Source organism: Haemorhous mexicanus, chromosome 3 (assembly GCF_027477595.1).
Source record: "Haemorhous mexicanus isolate bHaeMex1 chromosome 3, bHaeMex1.pri, whole genome shotgun sequence".
NCBI lineage: Eukaryota > Metazoa > Chordata > Aves > Passeriformes > Fringillidae > Haemorhous > Haemorhous mexicanus.
The window spans coordinates 4785032-4810933 of record NC_082343.1 but is presented as its reverse complement, the minus strand read 5'-3'; the positions used below and the strand labels follow the sequence as shown (position 1 = coordinate 4810933).

Here is a 25902-nt window from a genome sequence, read left to right as displayed (position 1 = left end):
CCAGCTATCACAGGGAAATTCTTGCATTCTTTAACAGAAGATTCCTCTAGCTACACCATCAAAAAATTATCTTTCAAACTAGACAATGCATTAACAATCCTTTTTTCTTTGTTTAATAGGATCACAGAATGGTTTGGGTTGGAAGGGACCTCAAAACTCATCCAGTTCCAACCCCCTGCCACAGGCAGGGACACTTTCCACTAGACCAAGTTGCCCCAGCGCCCATCCCAGATTTTCATAACTTGAAGGCAGTAGGTCAGTCAGAAAAAAGCAACATCACACAGGTAATACTGATGGTATGTGAGCCTCATTTCAAGTGCCAAAAAATTATTTTTCCTGGCTATATCTGAATTAGATGTCTTGTTTTGGACCTCTGCACTGACATGAAAATAGGAGTATGGCTTGAATGCCAGTGCAGTTGTGGATCCTGATAATCCAAGGCTCCAAGCACAGCACATCAACAGACAATCTGGAGCACGCAGGGCTGACAGGTTGAAATCCCAGCCAAAGTTCTCATCTTGACACCCAAACCCCTCCACTCACCAGCCAGCGCCCGTTATTTGAGGGATGGTAGAAAGAGGCAATGCTATTGAACAAGCCAGACAAGTGCTTCTGCACCAGCTTACTTGGTCCACCCTGAAACAGATAAACCACAGACTTTTATCACACAGACCAAGATAAAATGAACAGGTAACAGCAGCACGAGGCACAGGAGTGTTCTCCCCACAGCAAGACTTCAAAGCAGCAAATCACATCCCACCCTCAGCTTAGCACTAAGAGCAAATTCTCTCCATCCCATCTGCTGAGGTTCACACTAAAACAGGTGCCTGTTCCCTTCCCAAATGCCACAGGCAGCAGCTGTGACACAAACCTTTCCAGCCCCATTCCACACTGACAGTGCAACAATGGACTTGACAATACAATTTGGGAAAAAAAAGCCCAAAACCACACTTCTGCAGTGAGCTCGGCAGAACAAATATTCATCTTAAATATGTATTTAAGTATTTGCATTAATTTTTGTTTCATTTTATGAAGTAGTTACTCACCATCATGGCTGTGATCCACATGACTGCATGTCCTACATCATAAGCATTTGTTAAGAATCTTGGAACAACAACCTGATTGCTTCCCACTGGCAGATTTAAACTCCTTAAAATCCTAGTAAAAATCTGGCAGGAAGAAAACCACACATTGGCATAAATTAATATTCTAATCCAAAGGTGTTTTAAAAAACCAAACCCATCAAGCAAGATAAGTAAGGCATATCACTAAAACAGCACTGTTACCTTTGGTACATATGGATCCCAGTCTATGTACCCAATGTTGTCAGTGGCCAAGCGAGCAAAAAGATTGACTAGATGCTGAAAATGACCAGAAAAAGGGGAATATTCATTAGAATATATTGAAAATAAAAGATACAAAGCCCTTCAGCTACTTCACATATACAAGATAAAAGCTACCCATGGCACTAAAAGCACTTGGGAAGGGAGATTTCACTCCATCAGAAGCACCAAGACGTGTTTCACTGGCCTAAAATAGCATTTATACAGAGACATGGAAGAAAATTCCACCAACTCATCCATCCAGCTTTTCCCAATATTTAGCTGTTTAGGACAATTAGTTCCTGCAGGATCCATCCTACTCAGTGTGTGCTGCTGGCTGCCACATTTGTGTGCTTTGGTTTAAACCCATCAGTGGCTTGTAAAGGTCACAGGCATCAGCTGTCAGCTGGGAGAGCAGCCTGTGACTGCCCATGAAGAATGAGACACTCCATCACCAGAAGACAGCCCCAGGAGTCAAAAAGAACTGGAAGATGTCCTCAGGAAAGACAGTTATCAGGACTGAACCAAAAAAATAGGAGATGAAGTCTCACTCTTGTATCCTGATAATGAAAAGCACATCACCCACCAACTCTGCTTTTAAGAGCTTCTCCAGATCAGGAAAGACCCACCAGGCTCTCGATGCTTCTATCAGTATTTTGAAGCAATGACAAAGCCATAAGGAAGGGCCTTAAATAATCCTGCCTAATTCTGAGGCAGATAGCCCAGAGGAACAGGTCACCTCTCAGGCTGAAGGACATGATAGCTTTGGAAAACCCCCAGGTTCAATCCAGGACATCAGACACAGCCTGAAGACAAGGGTAACATTTTCTTTCATGATCTGCCTTTTTCATTTGGTATCAGGAAATACACATTGAAAAAAAATCCTTACTATGCACACAAGGAATTGATTCCACAGCTCCCCTTCAAACAGCAAGTCTAATTCCTGCCAAAGCAAGCTGAGGAAAAGCTTGCAGCATACAGAGGCTTAAACTGGATTGCAGAGTCAGAACCCATGTGTCTAATTATCTGCATCCCAACCTGATGGAATGAACCTGACTTTAGGAAATGGACACGACAGAAAAGCAAACAAGAAGTGAAAGCTTTGGGAAAAAAAAGCAAGCAAACTGTCAGAATACAGAGGAAGAGGGAAAAAATATCAGGGATAACTTGTGAAAGGGTGCTGATGATTATTTGTTACACAGTTTGACAGAAACAAACTAAATCATGATGTTCAAGTGCAAGCTGCCACAGTTCTGTCAGAAGGAATAGACAGAATTATGGGGTTTTTTGGGGGGAGAAAGCCATCAGAAAAGTGCAAAAGTGAACACAGAATCTCAAAACCAGCTTTGGCATCACCAGTGTTTGAATCTGGACAACTGCCAAGTGCTGGGCCCAAGGCTGCCTCCCGGGATCTGTGATTGAAGGCAGGAAGACCCATGGAATGTGTGACCACGGTGGTTTGGAACTCAGCTTTCTCCTCAGACACGGGAAGCTCTCCCTGTGTATCCAGGCAGGAGATTAGTAAAAGGAGACAGATGGCCAATGAGCTTATGTTCATACTGAGCAGGGAAAGAAACTGGGGATAGGCCAAGTTTCACTGCAGCAAAGCCAAGGCACTGCTCAGCTGACACCAACAGCACCTGAGCTGCTGCTGGGGCTGCCTCCAGACAGAGTTTTTCACTTCCCAGCTTTGGATCTCATCACATGAGGCACACAGCAGGGGCACACAGATACATGGCAGACTACCTGCCTTGAAAGATACAGCCCAAGGGAATTTTTGGCCAAGGAGAGTGCAGGTTCTTTATTGTATCTCAAAGACGACAAGCAGCTCATTGCAGTGAAGGCAAAATGTCACCACTCAAAATTAGGGACCACCCAGGATGTATTAAAAGACAGAAGAGAAGTGTAATTTCTAGAAATCACAACTGCTCTTTGCATAATTCTAAGTATTAGGAGGCAGTCTGAAAAATGCCAGCATTCCCAAGGCTGGAATGAAAAGCTGCCTGAGCTGGCCATTAGACAATGCTCACCAAGCACAACTGCAGCCTCATTTATTTAGACAGTAATTGCTTGCTAACAATAATGAAATTATTGTCTCTGCTTTCTTGTACTAGTTAAAGCAGAAGGGAGAAAATCCATTCAATCATTGTTTGGCTTCAATTCCTTGCAAGCTCATTGTAGGAATATTTAAATGAGGATTTCTTCCAGTGCAGATGAAAAGCAAATACTTACCCCTTCCCACTGGGGAAGATTTTGAACCGACACCCAAAGGCCTATAAATTCATCAAACCAAAGCCTGAAAGAAAACAGAAGCAAAATAATTTTAACATTGAGAAAGCAGCTCCTCACTGAATATTTATCCCTCATTTTGCCAGGTGGTTGCAGGAATTCACTTGTCCCTCAGTTCATTCTGCAAGAACAGGGATCAACATGGACACGCTTTTATCAATTTGCAGCTCACAGTGTATTCCCAAATCTGGCTTTTAGTCCTTGCTTTTCTTCTTTATTTCTCCTCTGACTCTTTTTTGATCCCCCTTTCACACAACTGTCTCTCCAGGAGTTTCCTTATCTACCTCAGCTCTACCATCCCAACAGATAAAAACAAATGACACTTCATCTCCCTCTGCCTTGCACTGTGAAATTTGTCCCTTTTGATCACAAGTGTCATTAGCTCCTTCTCTGAATTTACCTGAGGCCAAGGATGCAAACCCTCCTCACCAGTCTCTGACTTAAAATCCACCTTTACAAACTCCACTTAATTCAATTTAGTTTGATTTGCTGTGTGCTTTATTCAGTGGGGAAGAGGGACTAAGATTCCAGCAGGTTACTTTTACCAAAGAAGCAGGTTGACAGCATTTCTGTCTTGAACTCCTGCCAAAAATGCTGCTGAAAGCCACCAGTGACTTCAAATCACCCTGGAAAAGATGATTCCTTGCATTTGGAGCAGAGCACTCTTCAGTGACACCTACTTGAAACCCTTGTGGTGAAGTTCAGGGGGAAGGGTGGTGGGCAGGAAGAGCTCGAAGTAGGTGATGGCCTTCTGCATGGTCACATCAAAGGGACACATCAAAGGCCTCCACTCATCCAGCATTTCTGCAGTGGCATCTTCTGGGAAATACCTGAGAACAAGGAAACCACTGAATATACACAGACTTGGCTTTAAACTTTGGCTCTTTTTAAGCATATTGAAAACCAGCTATGAATTTGTCATCAATATTTGCTTTAGAGTAAAACCATGCGCCCAGGGGCCATAGGCAGGCAGCCCTCACCTCCAAAAACCTTCACAAAACACAGGTAAATCAAGGACAGGGTGGTGCATCATTTTAAGACCACCAATTAAGAAGATTCTTGTCTTGCTGAACTAGAGAAGAATCTGTACAATGCAAAACCATTTCACTGTGAAGGCTGGTCCAAATCAAACAACTATTACTCACTTTTGATGCAGCATAAAAAAAAATATCACTTCAGGCACAAGGATCATTTATAGAAACATTACAGGAACGCTGGTGATTTAATTTCTTTTAAAACACACTAAGTATTCATGCAATGCAGTATTTAAAATGCATATTAGATAGATTTTTTTATACAGCAGAATTATTGCAACCAAGGCTGTTAAAAAGGAAAAATAAACCCCAGAAAAGTCTCTGCCCTCCATCCCAAATTTTCAAACAGCAGCCTAGCAATGACAGATAGAGTGGGGTCTTTTAAACACTTTTCCCCTCCTTCCTAAATTAATATAAAAGATTAAAAAAAATAAATAAATAAAATCAAGGAACAAACACTTACGGTCTGCAGCTCTTCACAAGTGTTTTCAGAACACTTTCTACAGAACTGAAATGAAAAGAGGAAATGTTAGGAATAATATATTACTAAATTTCAGAGACAGCATAAAATAAACAACCATTGGCTGACCTTTCCCTCCAGTGCTTAAGATAATGTTGATGCAATTAGATATCTCCTTTGAACATGCATTAGCTACCTGCCTTCTCCACAGACCTAACTCTAACAATTAAAATTGCTCTGCTCAACTCCTGGTCCTATTTTTTATATACTGGCAATACTCTTTTTTTATATCCTGGTAATACTCTGGTATTTCCTGCATTTAAGTGAAGAATTACTATCACTTCATGGAAGCGGCATCCTGCATTTTGTCCACGAACAACCAGCAAAGTGACTTCTGGGGGAGATGAAAACATAGAAAAATGGGTTTGTGGAATTCATGAATATTTATTTGTAAGATAAATAAAGGCAACTTGTTGTTTTTAGTCTCCAAACACCATATTTGTCCTTTTCAATGTGGTTTTGGGCTTTGTCCAGTGCTTGTAAGAAGAAAGGAATTATCTGCAAATCAAGGGTTATTTCATTGGAGTCCCTCCCAAATAACAGCTGATTTTGAAAGTGCTTTTACCCACAGCAAGAACACTTATTTGAGAAATCATTTCAACTCCTATTGTCACCTATTGTCACAGGATGCCATTAAACCTTTAAAAAGACTAAATCTCAGAATAAACTCAAAGAATAAAAGGGAGGGGGAGCAGAGAGTGATCAATCAACGCAAGCACAAACGTAGTAAATTGTCACGTTCTTCAAACCTTCCATTTATTACACAACCACCTCAAGACTAACTTGCACTTTTACCCAAAAACATTCCCTGAATGAAAAAAGAAAGTTCTGGCAGAACAAGTTCTTACGTTTTTTAGATATGCTTTCTCTAGAAATGGAAATACTGCACCCTTTCATTCATCATCCCAAACGAACGTTAAACATGTTTTTCTGCTCAGAAAAAGATGATGCAAATATATCATCTTTAGAATTTCACCAAGATCAATTAATTTTGAGACACACAAATACTCAACATGCACTATTGTCCCTCCAGTCCTACATGAAGTAAACTGATCCCATACCACCAGGAGAACTAAAAAATGAATAAGTCACCAATTCCCTTCAACACTCAATACAAGCCAGCAGAAGCAGCCCTCAGAGCACTGCTTCAGTCAAACAGTGCCCTAGAAGATGCAAAATTATATATATTTTATGCAACAGTGACAAAGGCAACTCAGGACCTCTCCCAGAAAGAAAATTTCAAATGTGGAGAAGAAAGGCCAACAGTCATTAAACAAAAAATAAACCCAAGCTCTGCAGGAAGCTCAGGAAGGTCCTGGGTTCAAGTGAATATTGTCCTTGAAGGAGTTAGAAAAAAAGATAACAGTTGTTCCAAGAGCAGATAAATAAAGCATGAACCAGCACATTCCTTAAGAGCATTAAAAATTCACATGATAAATGTTTGGGTGACATAAACAAACAAGCTCTCCCCAGAGTATCATTCCACTCAAGTCAGCTCTCACTAAGGAAAACCTGAAGGACGGGAATTTTAACAAACACCGAGGCCAGAGATCAACAAATTTTTAAAATTAACGAGTTTTAAGTCAGATCTCAGCATTTGTTAGTATGAGGGAGCAAAGGAGGAAGATTGGGATGTTCTCTCCTCTCTTTTGGTTACAAATTTAGGAAGCCAGAAAACAAAAAGCAACGGCAAGACAATTTTGGACCCAAGGGACTTCCATTCAAGAGAGTGCTCAAGTACAGCCCAGCTCCAGGAGACATCCTGGAATATTCCCATTAGGGGACTGTTAGCAAAGGACAGGACAATGCAGCTGGGGAGGTACATTAAAGAACACCCAACCCACCAACACCTATCACTCTTCTCTTTTCTGGCACTACAGGATTATTTTCTTCTTTTGGAAAGGGTATGATGATACCAATTTGCAAATTGGGGTTTTTTTCCCCTGCATTTACACAGAGAAATATGTTTCAGTTAAAATGATTACCATGTAAACTGAGAGAGGTGACAATTACATTATCAAAAAGCAGTAAGACAAATTTCAGTTTTTCAGGAGAAGATCTGGAGGTAAAGTCTAGTCCTGAAGTGGACACTCCACCACAGAGCTTAAATTAAGACAATGGAAAGAGCAACCAGCTACAGTTTCACCAATTATTTTAGTGATCTCCTAACTAGAGTGAGCCATCTCTCACTGGAGTAGCACAACTAAGCCCTTGTTTCTAAAAAAAACTCAAACAAAGCAAACCCCACTGCAATCCCACTGCCACTTCCAGCAGTTTTCTGCATCTATCATGCACCAAAACTCCTGATTACTGTTTTCCTACAAAAATTCCCAGTGAAGTCTTGACACAGCAGCTCTTCACAGCCCCAAGGCTGTTGCTGGGTGGATTTTCCAGAAGCCATTACCTCACTGCTAAAGCACTTTCCATGATTTCACTGGATTTAAGAGGAAGGTACCTTCACTCCATAACCAATGGTGATTTTATCCATAACCACACATAACAATTGCTCCAATGGAAAACTTAGCTCTCATTTCAATCTCTGAAATACATTTGCTGGTTAAATTAGTTAGCACAGAGCCCTGGAGAGCCACTCCACACACACTGCCTGGGTCCCCAATTAGCAAGGTTGACATCCAGTGCGACATTCTCATAACCAGTGGTGTCAGGTTAACATTGGCCTTCCAAATACAATTATTTATGCAGAGACTTCCACCTTTGTGACAGTGTTACAGTCCAACAGAACATGCAGAAGGGACATTGGCCAGAGCTCAACAGAAAAAAAAAGAATCATTCTTACCACCTATGTAATACATTAAGCACAAATGTTTTAGGTGAAGACCAGCCTGGTCGATATGAACTGAATGTAAACAAAAATAAAATTCAATTAAAACAGGAGATCAATTAAACAGCTACAAATCAGCTTTTAAAACCTTGAGTTCCACCAAAAAGGTACCCCTTGAAAAAGGATGAGCACTGTATGAGAAGGAATCGCACTGCATGGAGTGTCTGACATGGAATAAAGTTAATAAAATTGAATGCTTCAGTCAGATCATCACAATAGAAACCTTCCTTCCTGCTTAAACTCCTTTATCCTCCTGGAAAAGTTCCCTCCCTCCTACACAGTGAGCAGTTACTCAACACTATTCCCCCAGAGCAAGGTGTGCAGGTACAAAAAGAAAAAAAAAAAAAAAAACCAAGGAAGGCTCTGCTCTTTCACATTTTACCTACAATATACCAAAATAATTAAATTTAGCAAACTGATTTTTTCAGCTACACAGCCACAAGAGAAATTCAGCCTGAAATGCTCCATATATGTCCTGTTCATGCTCCTTATCAGCAATAGGATCTTCCTCTCAGGAATCAAGGGCAGTGCTTCAGTTTCATTCAGAAAATTATTTTTTTAAAAGCAAATGAAGAACTTTCACCTGCATTTCTTGACATAAAGTTTCAATTCAACCAAAGATAATGCATTATCCATGTGCTATCTTTTATAATTTGTAATTTATAGAGCAGGACCTTCTCTGACTGGAATAATTATGAAAATTTTAAGTCTGAAAATCTGACAGATGGAGAGGGATTGACAGCGCAGAGAAAGCAAAGAAAACAAGTTTTCATTTTCAAAATCAGCAGAACATGTCTCAAATTCTTAACTGGAGAAAATAAATTACTTCTCCCTATCATAGCATCACTTTGAGTAAATACCTGTATTTCCTACAGAAAATATTTCACTTTTCTTGGAGAGCAGACTGATTTATACCTGCACTCCAGATCCTGGCAATGATTACAGGTCAAATACTGAACGACAGTACTATTTGTATTTTTTCCCCCTGTATCTTTTGTATCATTTGTATCTTTTTCTCCTGTAACTTTACTGTGTTACAGAAGAGAACAGCATACATTTAACTTAGTACCTGTGCTGGTTTTGGCTGGGGTAAGCTAATTTCCTTCACATTATTATCCATCTTCAGCTCAACCCACAAGTTTTCTCAATTTTACCCTTCCAGGTCTCTCCCCAGTCCCACCAGGAAGGGCAGCATGCGAGGCTTAGTTGCCAGCTGGGATTAAACCACAACAATATTGCTAAATTTTTCATACTGAATTTATTAAACTGTGGGTTATCACCCTAAAATAAGTTGAGTAAGACCTCTGTTGCAGTGTATTTAAAAATTAATCACATTCATAAAGAAAGAAACAGCATGACAAACACAAGCCACAGGCAGAAGGAGATACATGATTCAGTGCAGCCCTGCATGCAATTATTGAAAGGTGCCTCATGAAAACAGAAACAGAATATTTCCCATGTATCAAATTCCAGATATTAAAAGCCCATTAAAAAGTACTTTAAAGCAGGTACTAATGGCCTATCAAATGTTTTAAAATGTGAACTTACTTGGGAAACCAATTTAATCCCAGATGTTCTGTTTTGGAGTATAATATCCTTTCCAGCATTTCATAGAGTGGTCGCCATGGTAACTCTAAATCATCCCTGGAAAGCAGTTCCTTTTTCCTAATAAGAAACAAAACACCAAGCAGTTCAGGATTCAGCACTGACATGGGCATGCTGCACATGGGAACACCCCCATCCCGGCTCCCAATTTGACACAAACTGCAGGAAGGTCAGGCAGGACCAGGCTGGTCACTGGCAGCCTTCAGCACAAGTGACACTGTCAAGATTTTTCCTGACCAAGTGAAATAAACATTATCCAGTCGTGAGCCAGATGAGATTCTGGCTCTAGATTTCTTCCTAGATGAGATTCAGCCTTAATTCCTGGCTCTCTGAGCTGTTTGGCTTTCCTGATACAGGGAAAACTGGCATTCTTCCACTTTCAGTCCCACTCCTAAAGCTTTGAAGGTGTTTGCACAAGAGAACCCTTTAACCAGCAGCACTGTGTAGGGTAGATAAGTGAAGTAACCTGTAAGAACTCTGCTACATGAAAGGCACAACATTGAGCAAGAGATCAACCGTTGTGAGGCAGAAGTTTCCAGTCAGCAGAAATCTCCACTCACTTTAACAGGTTGATCAGCAGGCGTGCAAATCCTTGCATCATGCTGATCTCCAGCTTTGGAATTGTCACCAACTCGTACAAGAGTTTGATAAACAGCACATGATCCTCCTTGCTGAATTTTCTGCCATACAGTCGGATGTATCTGCAAACCAAACACAAGGGGAGTCAGCAATATTTTAAAACATCCCATTTATCCAAAACCTGAGCCAGAATCCCTCTGATTTGCTGTTTAGTGAAACAAAACTAAAACCTGGTTCTCAAGCCCAACAAGCAAGAACCTGAAGACACACATCAAAGGAAGATTTACAACTGCAATTACAGGAAGAAAAAGAATGACCAAATAAAGTTTACAGCCCTCTAAGACTCTACAAATACTGTAACCTCATGGACAGGACGCAATCCAGAAGCTAAATAAACAACCCAAAAAGTATCAAGACAAGCCCGAATCCAATAGCTTCCAGCAAGGATAAGCAATTGATTTAGACACTGAGCTTTGCAAGTGGTGTGTCCCACTGTCTTCAGCAAGGGTAGATCCATCAGACTCACTCCAGAAGAAGTGTTTGCTGGTTTTAACTTGAGACTGAAAAAAAGAAATATGTTTCAAGTCTTGAAAGATACTCTGCACCAGAAAAACCTATATAAGGTGCCATCAGAGCATTTTAGGCGTGGCACAACTGTAAATTACTGTTCACTGGGAGGCAACTTCCCTTTTTATTACTGCTCTGACTATTCTTAAAGATGTATAAGAAAGCTGCTTTCCACTTCCCTTTTCCTGTCAAATTCAAGGGGGGGATGTTTATATTTGATGGGCAGCGTTTTCACTAATGTCCATTTCAACATGTTGTACTTTAAAGACAGAAGGAAACAAAATACAGGATAACCCACTTTTCCACCACAAGAACCTAAATAATCTGGATTGGCCAGAGGTACTACCTACCTACAGAATTACACCACCAAGAGCTGAACACCTACACTTTTCACATGCCTAAAAAAGACAGGAAAAAGAATCCTCAGGGAAAGAAAAATGGGTGAAACATGCATGATTTAAAAAAAAAAAAAAAAAGAAGAAGAAACTGCAGAAGCTGGGAAAAGAAGTTTTAACTACAAAGAAACACAGAGATCCAATTTATCTGCCAGTATTGCTATATATAACTGAAAATAAAATGTTTGGCTGGTTCTTCTTCGTGACATTTGCTAACAGCTCTGCTACACAAAATGCTGTTTAATTAAGAAAGGAGTAAAGTACACAGAAACATGCTGAACACAAAGATGTCACTATGCCCAAGCAGCAGGACTTGATGCCAAATTGTTCCCATATTTTACAGCTTCTTTATGTAGGAGGGAGGCAGAGCTGAAAGGGGTCAATTATTTGTATTAATCCAGCTGAGCATTAAGGCAGTGTCAGAAAATAAATCCTTCTAGAAAGGGGTGTTCAGCCTTTTCCTCAAGATTAAACAAGAAAAATCTGTCAGAGGGGAACTGCAATATTTTCAGAATATCCCTTCAGAAGGGATGAAATATCACCATTATTAAATAAAAGAATATAGGCAGAACTTCATGAACCCTGAAGGGTGTACAGGGGCTAATCAGACAGATAATTTTCATCATAGAAATGGTGTCTCTTCAGGATAATTGGGTTACTGAGGAAAAAAATAATTGCAGAACTAAATAATTGTAAAATAAAAGATAAGACTTCTGAAAGCAGATAATACTTCGTTGAGATGACATCTGAAATCTTAAATCCACTGCCTTTTAGATTTCTTTGAGGTTTACGAGTTCTTATCCTACAAAAAGGACAAAATTATTGTCCTTCATTGTTCAGCTACATGGAAAACAAAACTCCAAAACCCAACAAATAAAACACACCCACACAACATGAATAACATGATTAAGAAGTGAAAATTTTGTTTCCAACTCCAGCCTTTCTGTACAGAGTACAGGGGCTCTGGAGATTACAAAAAAAAAAAAAAAAAAAAAAAAGAAAGAAAACCATAAAGCCAATTCCCCAGTCTCAGAGTGCTGGGTATCCAATCTCTCCCTCCAAAAGTACAATAGGCCTATTTTTAGGAAGTGTACTATCATATCATGTGGCCACCCTAAACTGCCCTAGAAAGTTGGCTGCTCTGCTACAGTTAAAAATTACCTCTCCTCCAGAAGCTGAACAGCACACTCTCCTAAATTCCTGGCTCTCCATCTGCATTTCCTAACACACAGAACACAGGATCACGACTGGTTTAAAGCTCAGTTTTTGACAAATGATGTGAAAAGCAATGAATCACGCTCAGCAGGACTGCTTAAATCACATGTACATGTACACAGCACACACATCCCTCACACAGCCAAAGAAAGCTTCTGTTTCCCTGATAAAGATGAGAGAAAGATGTCAAACAAGACTTTTAGGCAATAGTGATTAAAATACTTGGCAAAGTCCCACGGAGACATTTCCATGCTCACTGTAACTTTGTGTCCTGTCATTCCCCTTCCAAACCGTTGAGCTGCGTTTTTTCCACACCTTACAGCAAGACACTTGAATGTCATTTTATAAGTCTACACCTGACAAGCACATAAAATAACATTGTCAGGGACAGCAATTGAGTCCTTCATCCTCCCACACCCCTGACTGCTGGAGCCGAAAGCACAGAAAGGCGTTTGTGTGTTTGCCTGGCTGCAGAGTTACCTCCATGTACAGTAACCATGAAATGTCCGTATCATATTAATATGTTCATTTATTGACTATGTTTAGTGGGTTTTTCATTTTTAGAACAATCTGTGAACCAAGAAAGAGGAGGAAGTTGAGACAATGTATACTGCTGACCTAAAGACCATAAAAAATTATGGAGCAAGACCAGTTAAGCAAATTATTTTGATGTAACCTGCTTTTCCCACACACGTTGTGGCAAGCTGAGATTCACTCTTCTGCTTTCACAACTGGTTAGTATTTTACAAGCTTTTACCAGACAAAGCTGGAGGAATCTTGGAGCAATTATTACAAATTTAACTGCCAGTCTTTGGGGCAAGTTTTACTTGCTTCAGAAACCTCATCAAATCATAAGTTACTCTCCTCACAGGAGAGAAAGTTCTCTCACCACAGTCCACACACACATATCCCAAAAGAACCAGGTGTCACCACTGAAAATGGCCCATAAAAGAATTATTCAAATCAGCTTAGAGACATTATGTCTGATAAACTCCTCTTCTGCCTCTTTTCTGTCCCCCCTCCCTACTCAAGTTGTGACATCAGGCAGCTGAAACAGCTGGTCTGAAGATAAATATGTGCAAGTCATGGTTCCAGCTGTGGGGGGTATAAAAACTACACAATTCAGCTGTCACCATAAAAGAGTACTCAAATTTTTAATTCAAAAAAGATCTGAGTTTCACTTTCATTCTTTCCTGTGGCACAGAGTTGTAAAAAGCTGAGGAGGTGTAACTAGGCAGGTCTATCATCTGCATGCCACTGTTTGCTTTGCTCATTTGTTTGTACACATATGTGTATTAACATTTGTATCTGTACAATAAATAAAGATGTAATTTCACAGAATACTGCAAGAATTCCAGCCTTTGCAATTCACACATTGGCAACAAATATAAGCAGCCATCGTGCCATTATGAAGATTCTGAGCATTTGCTTTTCATTAATTATAGCTTTTTTCAGGAGGGGAAAAAAGGGAGCAAGTAAATTTGGAGATGAGTCCCTGACTATTGAGAGACAGTAGAAATTGGATTCTATAGTCATGAACAGCACAGGGCTAGAAGTGTTTTATCTACACCTGAACTTCTGCTACTGTATTTCACACAATGATGGAATGGTTTGGGTGGGAAGGGACCTTAAAGCCCATCCAGTGCCACATCCTGCCATAGCTAAGGACAACTTCCACTATCCCAGGGTGCTCCAAGCCCCATCCAGCCTGGCCTTGGACACTTCAAGGGACCCAGGGGCAGCCACAGTTTCTCTGCACAGCCTGTGCCAGGGCCTCCCCACTCTCACAGGGAAGAATTCCTTGCCAATATCCCATCTAACCTTGCCCTCTGGCTGTTTGTAGCTATGCCCCCTTGACCTGGCACTCCAAGCACTCCAACTATTTGTATTTTGTTAATACAGATAGTCCCTCTCCATTTTTTTGTCTGCTCCCTTCAGGTACTGGAAAGCCACAACTAGATTGCCCCAGGCCTTCCCTTTTTTCCAGGCTGAACAACCTCGATTCTCTCAGCCTTTTATCCCTAGAAGTACTTTGTCAAGTCAAACAGAGCAGCAGCACATCTCTCACATTAACTACACCAGCTTATTTTTTTTACACCAAGCCCACTGTTTCCTTCTCTGCCCACACCAAACACACTCAGAGCCTCCCTGTATCTAAAATGCCACAAAGAAAATCTTGGTACTAACAGGCATCAGACAAGCTGCAAACACTCACAATGAATTCAAACTTCAAAGTGTAGGTGGAAAACCACAAATTGGAGCCTGCTGACCTTTCTGTGATTCATAAAGCAGCACAGCAGTGGTTCCCAACAGGCCAAATTCACTGCCCTGGAGCCTGAAGTGGTAACAGCAATTGCCATTTACAGAGTGAGTAACAGGGTGATTCTAAGGCACGCTTAGAATGAATTTCTGTGCCTATTGAGGCTGTTTAGCTAAAGCTCATCTTTCTCACAGTAGGGACTCCTAAGTTTGTTTCAACTCGATGGAAAAAGGAAGTTCCACCACAGGTATGGGCAACAGGTACCACCGAAACCAGTATGAGTTGGCAGATGGCTGCGGGGTGGGAAGGGAAGCAGTGCTGAACTGGCTCCAAGCAGGTTCAAACTGTCACATAACACAAACATGTGAGTCATTTTGCAACCACCACTGTAATTCTATCTAAGACTGCCTCTTGGGAAACAGAAAGACACTTACATTCCAATACAGTCGAATCTAACAGGCTTTGACTGACAAATGTATATTAAATTCTCAACTGATATTACAAAAAAAGAACTTATGTAAGGAGAGGAGTTGTAAGCAAGTGAGTGTTTCAGAACGGTTCAAACACATGTACTTTGTTGTTTCTGGCACACAGGAAACACTGTTCGTGAAGGCACACACAGCATTCAGCAACAAACATGATAAACATCCACAGAATTTACTGATTGCAGCTACAGGACTCACTGTCATATGATGCCATACCCAGCGCAAGAGTGTCCCGAATAAAATAGGGTCAAGTGTACTTCGTAAAATTCACAAGAAGAAACCTATGTTGTACTCGGTGCTATCTATGAAACCACCGCGGGTTCATCTGTACAAAAACCACCCTGCCAGCACACACAGCACGGCCAACATCAGCACAAACTACCCCACGCCAGAGTTCAGCCAAGATATCAAGGGCACCAGCGGTGTTTACACAGCATTAAGCCAGAGTTTAATCCTGCCAGCACTGACCCAACAAATGGCCTGTCTTGAGAAAGACTTCGTGTCCCTATAGCAGAAGTTACACGGAGATTGTATCAACCACAACTTGCTTAAGAAGGGGAGAGGTGAAACAGGTGGCCACATAGGCATTAAAAAATGTACACGTATTAAAAACAAAAGCACGAGTTAATCACACAAGCCCTTAAGTCCTAGAATTCGGAAGTTTCAGAGGCGGCAGGCGAGCTCTTGCGGCCGGAGCCACCTTTGTCCCCGTTTCCGATGTGGAAGTGCCGGCCTTGTGTAGGGCAGGGACGGGACAGCGGCCGGGAGCGGGGCCCGGCCGGGTGCCAGCGGTTCCGTTATGCGGGAGGCGCTCCCGGCGGGCAGGGCACGGCTCAGCAAGGCAAGGCAAGGGACGGGACCGACGCGCCGCTCGCAGCCCGAGCCCTGCTCCCCGTCCCGCCCCGGCACTCACGTCGAGAGCTTCCTGGTCCAGAAGAGCCCGCCGGGCCAGAGCTCCTGCAGCTGCACGGCGCGGGCCAGGTTGCCCTTGATGTGCTCCAGGAAGCGGGCGGCCTCTGCCTCCAGGCGCTCGCCGTAGGGCAGCAGCTTGTTGTAGACGATCTCCTTCTGCGGCGGCCGGGCCATGTCGGCGCTGCCCGGGAGGGCCGGTGACCGCGGCCGCCGCGCCCCGCCCGCCCCGCTCGGCTATGCGCCGCTCACTTCCGGCGGAAGGCGGGCCCGGGGCGGCTCCGGGCGCTCCGCGGGCACAGGGCCGGGCCGGGGGCGCGGGGCCGGGGCCGGGCCGGGGCGGTGCTTTGGGCACCCCCGCGGGGAAGGGCGGAAAGGCCGCGGCGCCCGCCCGAGCTCGGGGTTCGCTCTCTGCGGCTTTGCGGTTGGGTGAAAAGCCCTTCTGCTAAAGCTGCCGCCGCCTGGACGCGTAATTCGGAGTGAAAACATTCACCCTCCGGCTGCGCTCATCGGGAGGGAGTCGAGCATTGGTTCTCGCTCCAAAGCGCTCGGGGTGAGGTGGGGATGGGGCGGGTGCTGGAGGTAACGGGACAGTGCCCGTCCCTGGAGAGGTGCGGGGACAGAGCGGACACTCAGTGCCGGGGTCTGTCGGGCCACAGGCTGGACTCGATGATCCCGAGGTCTCCCATCTCCGAGGTCTTTGCCAACCTAATTGATTCGGTGGTGCTGTAATTAGCCCCGGAGTTTGATAGCAGATTGCGCGGCTGCCTAAGAGGCTTATTTGAAATAATAACGCTAGTCAGGAGCGCAGAGCTCGCCCGCGGGCCGTGGGTGTGGGATAAACTGCTGAGGGATATATGATAACAGCACTGATAGCTGTTATCTCCAGCTGTCCTAATATAATTGAATTTCCCCTCAAGAGTTACATCGTGGCGATACAACAGCTGCAAACTGATTAGATTTAGAGCTACTGACAAGGGCAAATCCTGTTTTCTGATCTTTATGCTCAAACTAGCTCTGCTTAAAATTAAAAAAAAAAAAAAAAGCAAAACAAACCAACAACAAAAGATGGCTAACTAAATTCTGGAACACGATAGGGAGAGGAGAAACGCCACAGAAAACCCAAGTATGACAGGCAAAGGCATCGTGGCATCTTCCAGAGGAGTGCATAATCTACTTTCCTCACCCTCCTAGACCTGTATTTTTAATAAAGGAAGCACCAGGATTTTGTGTAGTGTCCCATCCTTCTGAAATACCTTTCCATTCCTAGAAGATTTTGGACCACATGATCTCATGGGTCACATCTATCAACTTTTACATGATTACAAAACAGCTGGACTTCACTCAATTTGTTGCCATCTTTCACAGGGACTTTACTCTTGTGTTGCCTCATAAACTGTGTGAGGCAAAACAATATTAGATGAATCACTGCCCTTTCTGGCTTGAATTAAAATGAAAACTAGATCATGGTCAGCTTTCTGTGGGGATAAAGTACATCTTGGTTTAGCATTTTTCTGGGGAAAACAGAAATAAACAATATGAAATTAATAGTTTTAGCACCAATTCAGTCAAGGATAAATTGGCCCAAAAGCTGTAATAAAAAACCAATATCTATAGTTAGTGAAAAGGGTAAGTGAAAATATGCATGCCTTGAAATGGAAAAGTCTAAAATTACTTCTTTTCTGTCACTTAGAGGCAATTCTTGATAACCACAATGGTGATTTGTTCAGACATTTCCAATGTGGGAAAGTGTTTGTCAGATTTGAAGCATGCAGTTTGTTTGGACTTGGAAAAGGAAAAAATCAAAATTCTAGCCCAATTTTCTGAAATTGAAGTTGGCAGATACATCAGGAGCTTCCCAGCTGCATTCTGTTGCTTTGTAGCCATGTTATAAAAAATTACTCCTGCCCTTTCTAACCCAAGTTAAAACTAAGCCTTGATTTTTCAGGCATTTGGGAGTATTTGGCATGTGAATGAACACCTCTGATCTCAGGGAGCCTGTTCTGTCTGAGCCAACAAGCTGCCTTCTCAGCTGTGGCCTCAGACACGTGAATGCCTTCCACCAGGATTAAACACTCACCTTTTGGGGAAAAACATGCCAAGTTACGCCATCAGCACCTCTGAGAGCCATCCTACTAACTCATCTGATCTCCTCCATTCCTGTTTTCAGAGTCTGAAACAAAGGGAGAGGAGATTCCTGCTCCATTCATAATTACAGTAGTAAGCATACCTGTACTACTTGCTTTCTGAATGTATTTTCTGCATGTTGATTCATTTACTAATTACATTTAGTAATTATTAAAAAAACCTAATCCTTCCCTCTCCCTGCTATGCCGCCATTCTGGTCTTTAAAAAGAGAGAGAAAAAAAAAAAAAGATACATTTTGCCAAGTGAGTCAAAAATAAATGTGTTGTTCAAGTTTGCAATATGTTTTGGCTGCAGCAGTGTGTGAGAGCACATTTGGTTCCCGAGTCAGATGATGAAGGACGGGGCTTTCGTAACACAGGACCCGTCTGTGCCACTTCACATAAACAGCTTCTTCCTCTCCCATTAAGTAGGAGGAATATGAATTGCCAGCAACCCAAATATGGCAGCCACCTGTTGGTTTTGGCATTGCCTCCTGAGAGCTGATGAATCCGAGTGGAGTAGTTGTGAGAAAAACACAATCTTCCCATTCATGAGAAACTTTGAGTGCTGACAGTGGCATGGGTCATGCTGGGGGTTGTCCACGTGTTCCCTCCTTGGGCAATGCCGAGGGCAGCCAGCACCAGCACTGGCATTTGGGATTTGGGAACCTTGTCACTCACCCTTGCTTCCTGCTGCATCAGCTCTCCAAGGACTACTTAGCACAGATGTTTTCCTTAGTGACCCATCTGTCCTTTTCCACCCAAGTTGGATGATTTTTGAGTGACAGATTTCCATCCATTTTTCAGTACCTGAGGCCCTTCTAGTACCTGAAGGGAGCCTACAAGAAAAATGGAGAGGGACATTTCACAAGGACCTGGAGTGACAGGACAAGAGGGGAATGGCTTCAAACTGAAAGAAAATAGGTTTAGATGAGATATACACAAGAAATTCTTCTCTGTGAGGATGGGGAGGCCCTGGCATAGGGAAGCTGTGGCTGCTCCATCCCTGGAAGTGTCCAAGTTCAGGCTGGACAGGGCTTGGAGCAACCTGGCATGCTGGAAGGTGTCCCTACCCATGGCAGGGGATGGAACTGGATGGGCTTTAAGCTCCTTTCCAACCTAAACCACTCTATGATTTTACAGTTTGGAAAAGAATAGCCAATCCAACAGGAGCCTCATATCACCTGTATCATACCTGTCCTAGTCTATGACCCCCATATCTCACAAAGCACCACCACAGGAATAAAGAGGAATAGCTGCTTTTTGATGAGGATCCTCAGACTTTCCCTCAGTCCCATGTTTCTAAACTGGTCAGTCATCCAAAGCTGGTGCTGAAAGGTGCCAGAGAGGCAACTTAGAAACACCCCTGTCACATAAACTTCTATTTTACAGAGAATTTGTCTATATGGGGGATGAGGGCAAGAGTAATTACAGCATCTGAATGAGGAACTTAAAGTTTCCTGTATAGTATGGGACAAAAATAGGTTCTTCTAAAGTGTGATTCAGAGGAACTAATTTTAGGTCCCTAAAATAAGGCTGTCTAAATACTCCATGACATGTTGCAAGTTGGATGGGGAGGCGGGTTCAGTGTCACCTACAGCACATACGCTGAATATTGTTCTTTTTCTGCAATGCCTGTTCAGATCTGGGTGTTCTAATGTAGTGGAACATTTCTTTTGAGCAGAAATAAGAGGCCCTTGTGAAGAGGTTAAAGTGTTATTATGGGAACCTGTATTATTTTTAAAACTCTATTACATAGACAAGCCTGACCAAATAGGTGCAGCATTGTTATCCTTCACTTTACATTCCCAGTGGTTCTGTTTATAGGATAAATCTATCCTCAATTATATCCATTCACAAGATATTGTTTGGCCTCTGCTCTTTTCCAGCTGAACTTAGTGGGTTACTGTGCTTACAATGGACAGTCTTTGTATAAGAACAGGACTTCAATTCTCCTTGGTGAAATAAATTAATTTATAGCAAAAGTGTTTTTTCCTCTCCACTCCCTGGGTTTGTTCTCTTTTGGTGCCTTCTTGCCTAAGATTTGGAAAGCATAATTGTCCCAAATCCACAGCAGAGATTCTGCCTGTGACAGGCTATTTCCTCTACATGTCTGAAACTCCCAAAGATATCCCTGGAAACTATTGTGCCTGTGGGGAGAAAAAGCAATGGACTTGAGCCTCTTTGTAAGAGGTTCTTTCCAAATTAGTCACAGCTATTTGAAATAAATAATAATTCCTTGGACATGACAGAAGTGCAGCCAGCTTTGGGAAAAGAGACATTAGGGTTACTTTTCTGTTCTTCTTGAGCTGTTGAAGTGGATTTTTCTGTCTGCACTCTCTTGCCAAACAGAAACCAGCCCCAGAGGAGCATGTGATGACAGTGAACTCACAGAGGTCATTCCTCGGGATTCTGCTGTTCTAGGAAATCAAGGCAACACAGTCCCTTGGCAGCCTGCAGTCACTCACATAGAAACTGCTCTTTATGGACTTGGGAGTCTCATGCAGCTGCCCTGTGTTTGCCAGAGAGGATTGTGACACACCTTACCCCAAGTGCCTGGGTGGATGATCATAGTTATTGTTTTTAAGTGGCAAATGCATCTGTTGCAGCTTCATCTGCAGTTCTCTGCTTTATCTATTCTTGTCAAGGTGAAAATTTTGCAATGTCTATTTAAAAATAAAATAAAATTTTAAAAAAGGTCTGCTTTCCCAATGCAGGATAAATCAAATAACAACCAAAAATCATTGCTCAGGTTTTCAGTCTTGCTGCAAACAGCATTCAGCACAAATAATTGTGTTTATCATGGGCATAGCTCAAGTAGTTCAGGCTTTAGTTCTGTGGGTGGATTGTGTGTTCACTGTTTGGACATGTGGATCAGAAGTATTTAAATATTTATGAATTCTGGAGGAGAAGCAATCTCACTTAAATATTCCCTTAAGCAACCAAGCCTTTCTCTCCTGCTAAAGAATTATCTATCCTTTGCTTCTGGCTGAGTGGTTTTGTGCATGGAATCTGCACGGGAGACTTTTTGGCACGTTTCTAAAGCAGCAGCTTCTTTCATGGGTGTTAGGGAGACACCCAGCAGATTAACAAACCTTTGGGAGGATCACACGGCACAAACTCGGAGCTCTCTGGTGCTCATTTGGTCGAACCTGGCATGTTGTTTATGTCTATGCCTTGGTAATGTGGGGATAATAAGTGTAATTATGTCAGGGGCATGACTATGGTAGTGCTGGGCCTGCTGACTAACACCAGGGTTCAAGGAATTGTAAATTGGTTTATTATTGTCCCAGGTACCCCGTTAAGAAGAGTTCAAGGTGAAACAATGACTGTAAATTAACACTTCCTTACAACCTTGGAAACATAACAGTCAGCAAGGCCGTTTAGGGTAGAAGGAATGTTCCAATTAAGGAGCACAGGAGGCCTGTAAATTCAGGGATATCCCAGGGAGAGGAAAAAGTTGGTTTTGCCACATTTGTGTGTTGTTACCTGGAGGCCAAGCCCAATGGAAAACTGAGCCTTGCTTAGTACAAAGGGAGCAGCTGCCCTTCTGCTGGGCAAAGCACTGAGAACTGGGTGAAAGAACTCAGGGGGTTTAGAAAATTCAAGAGAGAAACAGAATCTGCCTTGAACAAAAAGAGCAGGAAAAAGACAGCTTGTAATCTCCAGAGAGGGCTCTGCAGGACAATCCAGTGGGCGTTCACTGTGGCTGTGATACCACTATCTACAACCCCCATGTGTTTTCTTTTTCAGTAGCGTTGCAATGGATGGATACAGAACCTGATTCATGCTTTCTTGGCTTTGCCAAATGCCTGCTCAAATCCTGTAGCCATGCTCTGAATTAATCTGCTTACCCAAAGGCATTGTTGGGAAAATGGTTGTCCTTGGAGATTCCAGCCCCCTTCGGCTGGGAAAGATAGAGCCATCAGCATCTGGAGTGGTATTAGCAGGAGGTTTGACAGGCTCTGAAATTAGAAGAAACTGGGCCAGAATCACTCTGCTTTCCCCTAAATATCCTCAGCAAATTAGCACCTCTGAAAAGCAGGGAGTTTTGAGATGGGAAGTCAGGAGCAAAGCGAATTTGGAGTGGTGTTTGCCAGAGGTGTTACCAAGTTCAGAGCACCCAAGAGCTGGATGTGCACAGCAGCTCTGCACCACAGCAGCTGCAGCAGTCTGAGTGCAGCCATAGCCAGCCCTGCCAGCCAGGGTACGTGACTCAATCCTGCACTGCACAGAGCAAGGGATGGCATCCACCAGCTCTCCAGGGGCTTTTCAGAGAGCAGCAGGTACCATCAGAGTTACTTTGTAGAGTATCTCCTTCAGGCACCCTTACTGTGATTTTTTTGAAGTTAGATATTCACTTAGGTAGTCTTACCTTCTCACTAGATTCCCAGACTCCATGCCTTTTTCTCTCTGCAAAGGTTTCAGTTTCTTTAAGGCTGGCCTCAATCTTTGCTGTGGAAATGTGCAAGAACATTTTCCTGTGACAAGACTAAAACTCAGAACTAAAGATTAAGAACTGGGCGTGCATACAATCCTACTTCCCCCCCTGCATATTCTCCATTTTCTTAATTCACAGACAGACATCCTGAGTCACAGGCTATTTCGTTCTGTTTAATAGTGCTAAATGGGTTTTTCATCCCTTCATTCATCTGCTTTTTAAGCTCATTATGTTCTGGCCTCATGTTCAGCAGCAGTAATTTCTGATTCATGCACAGGGTGAAAAGTTGCTCCCTTTTGAATGTTGTTAACTTTTTATCTGGGAATTTTTTTTAGTGCCCTGAGTTCTTCCATGTGAGAAATAACAAGGCCTCTTTGCCATCTATGATTATACAGAATCATACAAAAATTATGCTGATTCTTCCTGTTTTATCAGAACCACTAAAGTTTCTGCTAGGTTGGATGGGGAAGATGTCATCAAGTTATAAAGATGGGTGAAAGTTTGGGACTGACAGCATCTCTCCTTTTGAATGAAAGAGGGCATTTTTCTTCACCCAGATGCTGACTTTCACCAAATTTGTCACAAGTAAATGTCTTTGAATCAGACTTTTGATGAGAGCTGGCCACATGCTCAAACTTGGAGAATGAAATCCAGAAGTTATCCAATAATAAGTAGTGAAGCAGTAATCAATTCGGTGAGACTTCCTCTGATGGCACAGGCTGCAAGATTCTGAAATACTCACTATTTTCTCTCTGTTGTTTTGAGAAGGAATAAAGGTCTAATGCAATTAAGGAGAATGAATCAAGTAGTTTCACAGAGCTTCAAAATGTAATGCTGTCAACCCACCTCCCTGAGAAACCATTCCTTTAGCAACCCACGCTCTTTTGTGTGTTCTTAGATCTTCTGTAGAGCCCTGAATCCTCCCTAATTTTGACAGCATTGTTCTGGCAGCTGTGGGAAGGGTGATGCTTAAAATTTCCTATGTTTCAATGGGAATAAAAACTTACTGCCTTGAATGACCACATCTCCTCCTCCTCCTCAGCATGTGCAAGAGGAGAAAACATAACAGCAGAATCTCAGTGTTTTCCTCAAATGTTAATGAGTTTGCTGTGAATGGATATTTCATAAAACAAATGTTGGATCAATCTGCTTTTCTATCAAAACAATTTAAATGTGGATGTTATAGCAGGTGGGTTTGTGTTCGGATTTAGTCATCAAGCCAAGCCTGACCTGACCTTTCATGCCAGCAGACAACTGACAGACTTAACCCCAAATTCCACCTGATTCCTTTGCTTTGGCACTGAATAGTTTAACTTTATCCATCACATTTTTGTTTGAGATGGGTTTTTCTTATCAGTTCATATGCTCATGGTTTAATTCCCAACATTTTGTAGTTTAAAAGAACTTTGCAGCAGTGATGCAAGTTTCCTCATAGCAAGTATTTATATTTACCCAGAGGTTCAGTTTCTTATTATCAATTCACATTAAAACGTCACAACTACCAACTAGGAATTATTTACCTGAAAATTCTTTCTTTTTTATATATATATATATATATATATATATATATATATATCTCAGTAAAAAGACTTTAAAAAACTTATTTTAGACTGAAAAACTTGGTACTTTGTTTTCATGTGATTTTATTGGAGGAGATTTAGAGGTTTATTGCCCAATTTAAAAAAGTAAAAGCTCCTTTCTGAGAAATAGTCAACAGGTCTTCATGCCCTAAAGAATCAGGCTATGACACAAAAATAAAATGAAAAATAGCACTAAATCTAAACAATATAGTCTAGCCAGAGGAAAATAACAGGCTCACAATTTTGTATGTGTCACTCCTGTTACTTTATGTAAGCTGTCTGGGATTTTGGAGCACGAGGGACAAATTTAGCTCCTGTGCACACAAAGTTTGGCTGCACTCCTGAAATCTGATCTGTGTGGGTGTGATTCATACCCTGCAAGACTGTCCCCTTGCTCAGGGGCTGCTGCACAGGTGGGGGGTTCTTCCCACATGGATCACGTCCCTGGATTTGGATCCTGGAGTACAAATGGATCAGGAGACAAGTGCTGTAACCAGGTCACCTCCCTGTGCTATGGGCACTCTGGGGATTCAGCTATAGAGTCATTAATCACTCAACCACCTGAATAAAGCTCTCAAAGAATCCCTCTTTGTGCCTGTCTTGCCCTTTAGACTTCCAAATATGATCTGTAGTGCTAAAAGGAAGAAAGTTCCTGATAGCCAGTAAAGAGGAAAAACTGCAAGATTAGGCCCTCCAAAAGGTTTCAGTATATTTAGATATTATGTAAATAAGGACTGCAAAAAAGACCCTGAAGAAGCTCATACAGCTTTGAAGTAGACACAGCAATCCCCTTAATTTTCATTCATAAATGAGGAGTAAATGCAATTTAGGAATGAGGAAAAGAGGAAGACTAATGAAAAAGGTTAGAAGTTTATAATTTTGCCTGAAGAAACATAAAGGAACAGCAGTACATTACCTTAAAGGACAGAAAAATTAACTCTGATGTGCATTACCATTTACAGAAAATAAGGGAAAAATGCTGGAAAGGTCAAACTAAGCTTACATGGCTTCCAACTTCTTCCCTGATATTCCATGCTCCCTAGGTAACAGCAAAAACCTGGCATCAGAAGCAGTATCTTTATTATTTATTTATCTGGAGGCTTTGGTGTCCTTTGTGAAACACTCATCCAAATCATCTGGAGACAGTTTGCAAGTGAATCAGGTCTAGAGTTTGGTTCAGATAAACAGAGCTGCACAGCTAAAGATACATCAAGAAACTTTTATGATCAGAAGTAGCAGGGGAAAGACATGCAATCGCAGAAGGTTTGAGGAGGAGCCAGGTTACCTAAAATGGTGCAGAAAAACAGTGTAGTTACAAGGTGAAGGATGAATCGAGACAGCAAGGTGAGAGGGTAAGTGCCTGATGGGGTATCCATGTGAATGCCAAAGGCAGTCATTTTGGGAGTGGGAAACATCAGGTGTGTGTGGTGGTGTGAGGTGGCAGCCACACACAGAGATAGAAGCAGTAGTGGCTAGTGAAAGAACCAGAAAGCTGGTTTCCCACCTATTCCGTGCCAGAGATGAGCAAACAGCGTAAATAAGGAAGCTACAACTTTCCAATGACCAACCCAAAAGCTTAGTGACTGAGATGCTTTAATCAAATTGCTTTTCATTGGCACTGGCCAGAGCCAAGGGCACCAACAGCTCTGCCCCTCCCAACCAGCCTGACCCGGCACCTGTGGATGCCATGGGACAGGGAGAGAGAAATGGCAAGCGTTTCTCACAGCGGCTTG

General features: G+C 42.3%; 1 protein-coding gene across 1 annotated transcript in view; it reads right to left on the bottom strand.

The window, feature by feature from the left end:
- The window catches only part of PSME4 (proteasome activator subunit 4), a 44145-nt gene extending 27879 nt beyond the window's left edge, over nt 1–16266 (bottom strand). Inside the window, exons 1-9 of the mRNA XM_059840575.1 lie at nt 16027–16266; nt 10173–10313; nt 9556–9672; nt 5109–5153; nt 4292–4441; nt 3555–3618; nt 1287–1361; nt 1047–1169; nt 544–636 (exon numbers count right to left, since the gene is read on the bottom strand). Of these exons, the coding sequence (XP_059696558.1) occupies nt 544–636; nt 1047–1169; nt 1287–1361; nt 3555–3618; nt 4292–4441; nt 5109–5153; nt 9556–9672; nt 10173–10313; nt 16027–16199 (981 nt within the window). The 5' untranslated portion in view covers nt 16200–16266. The remainder of the gene's footprint in view (nt 1–543; nt 637–1046; nt 1170–1286; nt 1362–3554; nt 3619–4291; nt 4442–5108; nt 5154–9555; nt 9673–10172; nt 10314–16026) is intronic.
- Between the last annotated feature and the right edge of the window lie 9636 nt (nt 16267–25902).